The sequence below is a fragment of the Austrofundulus limnaeus genome, unplaced genomic scaffold, assembly GCF_001266775.1.
Source record: "Austrofundulus limnaeus strain Quisiro unplaced genomic scaffold, Austrofundulus_limnaeus-1.0 Scaffold31, whole genome shotgun sequence".
In the NCBI taxonomy this organism is placed as follows: domain Eukaryota; kingdom Metazoa; phylum Chordata; class Actinopteri; order Cyprinodontiformes; family Rivulidae; genus Austrofundulus; species Austrofundulus limnaeus.
Window position 1 is genome coordinate 2,260,985 of NW_013952433.1, and position 5,521 is coordinate 2,266,505.

The window sequence follows — 5,521 nt, forward strand, 5'->3', positions numbered from 1 at the left end:
CTAAAATAATCTACAAATAACAAAAACAAAACAACATAATGAAAAAAGACATCTTCATTTTCTGGCTCTGCGTCAGACTCTGGCTCCAACATGTAGGGATGGATGGACAAGTCTTTTAATTCATTAAAAAAATACAATAAAATAAAAACCTTTCTGTATTATAGTCGTAAACCCCTCTATCAAACTGGAATAGACCGGTCTGGAAGCTGGAGGCGGGCGGGTTGTGAAGCACCACGGTTGGATTTAAAGAGACAGCCTCAACATGAGTTGATCTGAGACACAGCTCAGAAAAGGGGTGAAAGAGGGGCTTGTGGAGTTACAATAAGAAAGTATTGACTGATTTAAATGTGAAAAATAAGGGTTTAAAAGCAGGCTATGTATCCTTTAATCAGTATGGATATCTTTTTTTTAAAGCAGAGGAAAACATTTTGTGCAAACTGTAACACAAGTTATAGAATGAAGGTTTAAAACATTTTTTTATTCATAAGGTGGCTGACGACGGTTATGGCGTCTCCTACATCATTCTTGGCGACAGCCTCATCAACTTCCACATCTCCAGCAAATACTCGAGTCCAGAAACTGTAAGTTGTTCCCCTTTGTCGTCGGCTCTCATCCTTTTGTATCGTTCCTCTCTCTAAAAGTACTATTTGTTTTTATTTTTCTTCATTTCAGGACTCGCGACGTTTTGGAAACAACATCAGACAGGCCATGCTGGACATCCTAAGTCTTTTCCAGCTCGATAAGAAAAACAACGATACCAAGTGATGAACCTCCTTATCAGTGAAGAAAACACAAATTATTGTTTTAGCAAAACAGATTTTCTTCCTGAAACTTGTACAGAATCACCTAATCAGTTTTGGATTAATTTTAAGTTAATTAATGTTACATAAGGAAGGTATTTGGGAGAGGAAACATCGCCGTCATCATGCTTGTAAAGTTATAGTGTGTACTGTATCTGTAAGAAAGGTCAGGCTCTAGCACAGGTAGTRCACAGATCAAAATATTTATTTGTAAAACTGTACTTACTGGTGCCTTGGTGACCTGCTAATGTAAAGAAGAGTGGGAAAGGTGAAAGATGTAAAGGTTTAAAAAGCATCATCTGATATTTAGTTGTGTTTTTAAGTTGTACGATGGTGCAATATGTTCATTAGTTGTCATCATTTACTTTATGCCATGAAGTTTCCTCTTTAGTTGCAGCTCTCGCTAAAACGGCAAACTTGAAGTTTAAGTTTTGGGTTGCATGGTGTTCATGCATCTGTAATAACAAATTCTGAACATTTAACTTTTATTTGAAGTGTGACCTTGTATCTGTGCGACTGAACACAACACAACACGCAGCTGGTGCCACTGTCTAATCTCCATTGCCTTTCCGACTCGACCGTGTTAGCAGGCTGTTCAGGTTCAGCTGCTGTGGTTTGATGTTGCCGTGAGGGCAGGTGATGCTTGGGTGTGTCTGGTTTTCACGCTCAGGCTTTGCTCAGTCTGTTTTCAAAGTGCTGACGAGAGCTCKGAACCATTAATGCTTGTTAGAGTTCAACTTGCAGTTGCAATAGTATTGAATATTGGAATAACTGTCAGTGCTGAAGCCACATTTTTCTCACCTCTGTTTTTCAACTCARCATTTGAGCATTTTGACCGCTATCATCTAAATGAGCTGAAGGCCTTTAGGTCAGWTGGGGTCCTTTTTGATATTGCAATGACAATAATTGTTTATGCCGTGCAGCTGTGGTGCTGATGCTGGTGTGCTGCAGTAGAAGCTGAAACGCACCACTGTGCTTGACTTGGTTGTATTAATATAAACGAAGCAAATTTAACTTTCGTTGTCCAAAATCAAGCCCAAACTATTGTTTTGGGAGKTTTTTTKKTTTTTTTTGGGAGCCGTCGAGTATTTTTGGAGAGGGATTTTGCGCACAGCTGTCACACTGTGAGTCACAGTGGAAGACAAATGAAAAAACACAATTCTGGCGTGTATTTAAAATGTTTGGTCAGTCAAGTGTCCCAATCATTTACATGGTGGAGCGGAATAGAAAAATTGTAGTGCAGTTTGCGGCTGTGGCTTCAGCTTCTGTGTGCTGGGCCTGTGTCTAATAATACGTTGGTCGAAGGGCCAAGCTGAAGTTTTCATGACTGTAGGATGGAAATGTGACTGTGTGGCCAACTGTTATAAAACTGTTATTGTGTTCTTTATAATCAGCCTTATAGTTCAGAGTTATCAAACTCAATGATTAAAATAAACTAAACCTTACGTTTTTTTTGTTTTTTTTTCAGGGGGTGATGGTTCAGAATCATTGACTTGTTTATTTTGTTAGAGCTGTAGTTTTATTTTATGTTTTAAAGAAACTCAAAAGGCAGTTATAGTTCTGGTTTGTCCTGAACTGGAATGAGTTTTTATGTATATCTTGTCATTTCATTCTGTTTTATTTGACTGAGTTTTAACCTCCTAAATGCATACTTACCTGCTGAATGTGGCAAACAATGAGCACTAAGTTAAAGGTAAATGTACACACAAGGACTCTTTTTTTTTTTTTTTTGACATTTTGATGATCAAACGTTGCCAGTATGTATGTGGTGGTAGTTGTTGGACAGTAGATCTCATGTTTACACTGCTGCATGTCTTTTTGAAGATGAAGTTGTACATTTTCACCTTTTAATTTAAAATTGAGTAAAAAAAAGAAAAAAAAAGACAAGCAGCTGATATACCAAACAAAGTTTTAACAATAAAGTGAATGTCTGCCAGCTGGATTTCTTCACCTCACCTCTTTTTTTCTGTTTAATTTCTCTTTTGAACATCTTTAAACACCTTTTTAAGCTGATAACGCTGCTAGAATTATAGGAGTTTTTTTGGACAATTAAGCTTCGCACACCTTTTTATCTTCAATATAAATATTGTCAAGTTTCTTTAAAACTTTGTGTGAAAATGAGAGCTGTCCATCCTGAGCTCAGTGTTTTGTTTGTAATGAAAGCAAAGCCTCTGCTGGTGTTACCGTGCCTTATGGACAGGTGGTCGGGCTCATGTGGAAAGCACCCAGGAGCTACTTCCGTCTCAGAGGGTATTAATACATTCCTTCGCTCGCACTAATCGGGGTATGTTCTGTGGTTCTATTAAAATGAAAGACTTGTTTAAAAGGCTTCGCGAGGTGACGCATTTCTAAAACAAGCAAAAGGAAGTTATGACTTGTAAAACGATTTTCTTTTTCGCTCCTGTGCAGCAACCAGAATTCTATTTCTGTACATCTTTTCCTTACGAACACCTCCACAATGATACCCTGACGTCTCCTCCGCTTTCAAGGATTCGATTTCGAGGCCTTCTGGGAATCCACGGTTGACTTGTTCAAAAGTAACATTTGTATTTGTTTTGATAACCAAAAGCATAATGTCTCTTTCAGCTCATTATGAGTGATCTGAGTGGTATATTCAAAGGGAATCAGTCGACCCTTTCAGTTGAAAACACAATAAATCAGGACAACAATGACAAATCCGTGGAGCTTTGATGACTCAGTTGTGGACAAGCTTTCAGATTAGATGGTGCACCTAGTTGGTTCATGAGCAGACACTGAAACCTAAAACCTTGACTTGCACTTTCTAAAAGTAGACTTTGCAGAGAAGCGCAGCCTCTGCTTGTCACCGGTTTTAATTCATGTGCCTCTTGCTCCACAACACTCAAAGCACAGAAGGGCGCGAATGAAACCAGTCTTGTTTTATGAGCTTTTTGTAAAGCGCACAACTGGGCGGATCGTTTGCTTTTGTCTGGTGGTGATCGCTGATCGTCATTAACAGCAGAGAATAATGTTCGAATTATTGCTGCTGTTTGTGTCACTTTTGATTTGGCGTTTGGCAGGACAGTTTGTTTTTGCTGCTCTGCTGGACAAGTTACGTAATGTTTTGTTACGCTCAGGACTAATGGAGTTGATTTAATGAACATGAAGAGAATAATTGGACTGTGGTTTGGTCACAAAGTTTGTTTTAAAAGGGAGTTCCTGGAAGGAAGTTCATCATTGGGCTGTTTTACACTTTCTCATTACATCAGTATTAAAGTCAAAATCAAAAATGAGAAGTCATCAGATGAAGGTCATTTAAGGTCTGCTGAGAAAAAAGAAAAACAGTCTGGACTCAAGTCTCTCACACTGTAACTCCATCACCTCCCAAACCGCGGAGCCACACTACGTCCTGCGAATTTTATCTGGCTGAGAACAGCACCCAGATTTCAAGAAGTGCCTCATGAATCCAACAGTTAGGGCGAGAGTGTAAACAGAGAGGGCGAGCTCGATGGCCGGTGTGGAGGGACCCTGCGTGTCTGCGACCAGCTGCACCTGTCTAAGGAGTGGGGGACCGGGGCCCCAAGGCCGTACTCGGCCAAGTGTCTGTAGGAGAGGAAGCTGGGCTGAGGTTCTCTCACAGCACGCTGATGGAAGCTAAATATATCTTTCAGTAGTTTTAAGTGATATTAGTGGAGTTGCCCATTTATCCAGATATTTTCAAGGGTGATGCTTGATGTCTTACAGATAGTTCTCACTGGACTGCACATATGGGCTGCACAATGTCAGGAAAACCTGCCGTGTGACTTAGGATAAATGGACAAATGAGTTTGACTGTGTTGATGTCTTTCTGCTCGAGGTTCAAAGCAAAAAAAAAAAAAAAAAACAACTAATAGACAATTTCAATTACAACATGCTTTTAGTTTTGAACAGTGCAACTAAACAGCTGCTGCATTAGCAGTGAAACAACAAACTGCGCGCAGTTCAGTTTAAGAACTTTAAAACATTGTCCTCATAAAATAGTTTYGGAAAAATTTCCCTTACTATCAGTTTTTTTTATAAATAAGAAAAACATCTGAAAACAAGTAAAATATTTTAAAGTTGAAAAAACTAAATCCAATTGCAGATTCTCTCACTGCAGTTGTTCAACATTTTCTTCGCTCATTGAGTAGTTCTGATTTGATGTATCTCGGGTCCATTTTGTTTATCAGACTGATGCTGACAAAATGCATAAACATAAATATCTGAGCCAACCATCTGTTGTCGCTTACAGTTTTTTTTTCTGCGAAATGCTGTTATCATGAAAATGATCAATTTGTGATACGTTGTGCAGCCCTAATACTTACATGTGTTTAGAGACATTTGGGATTTTTAAGCTTATGCAGTTCCTAATTTGATAAAAGGCTAAAAATATAAACCAACAAAAGTACAGTGAAATAAAATAAGATGTGGCCTCTCAAATATTTTTGAAAACACTAGTATGACCAAAAAAAGCTAATTAAGTTATAAAATAATAATAAAAAAAGACATTTGAGGTTTTTTTAGGCACTTAAAGAATAAAGAAACWAAAGTTTAACACAAGTCTGGATTTGAAGTGAAGGTCCAACATCTGTCAGCAGAACAACTTGAAACTGACTTACAGTAAAGAACAGAAGAATAAATAAAAGTGGCAAAGAACAAATACAATAAAATTATCCAGCACAGAATCCCAAATCAGGAATCACATAAAGTTCTTTTGGGAGAACTGAAATCTGTTGTTGTAGTGT

General features: G+C 38.3%; 1 protein-coding gene across 2 annotated transcripts in view; it reads left to right on the forward strand.

Annotated features, from left to right (window-relative positions):
* cpt1ab (carnitine palmitoyltransferase 1Ab (liver)) overlaps positions 1 to 2,742 on the forward strand; it is a 20,127-nt gene extending 17,385 nt beyond the window's left edge. For both annotated transcript variants that reach the window (XM_014005570.1, XM_014005571.1), the window contains exons 18-19: positions 489 to 581; positions 673 to 2,742. In XM_014005570.1, coding sequence (XP_013861024.1) covers positions 489 to 581; positions 673 to 765 — 186 coding nt within the window. In that variant the 3' untranslated portion in view covers positions 766 to 2,742. The remainder of the gene's footprint in view (positions 1 to 488; positions 582 to 672) is intronic.
* Positions 2,743 to 5,521: the final 2,779 nt, after the last annotated feature.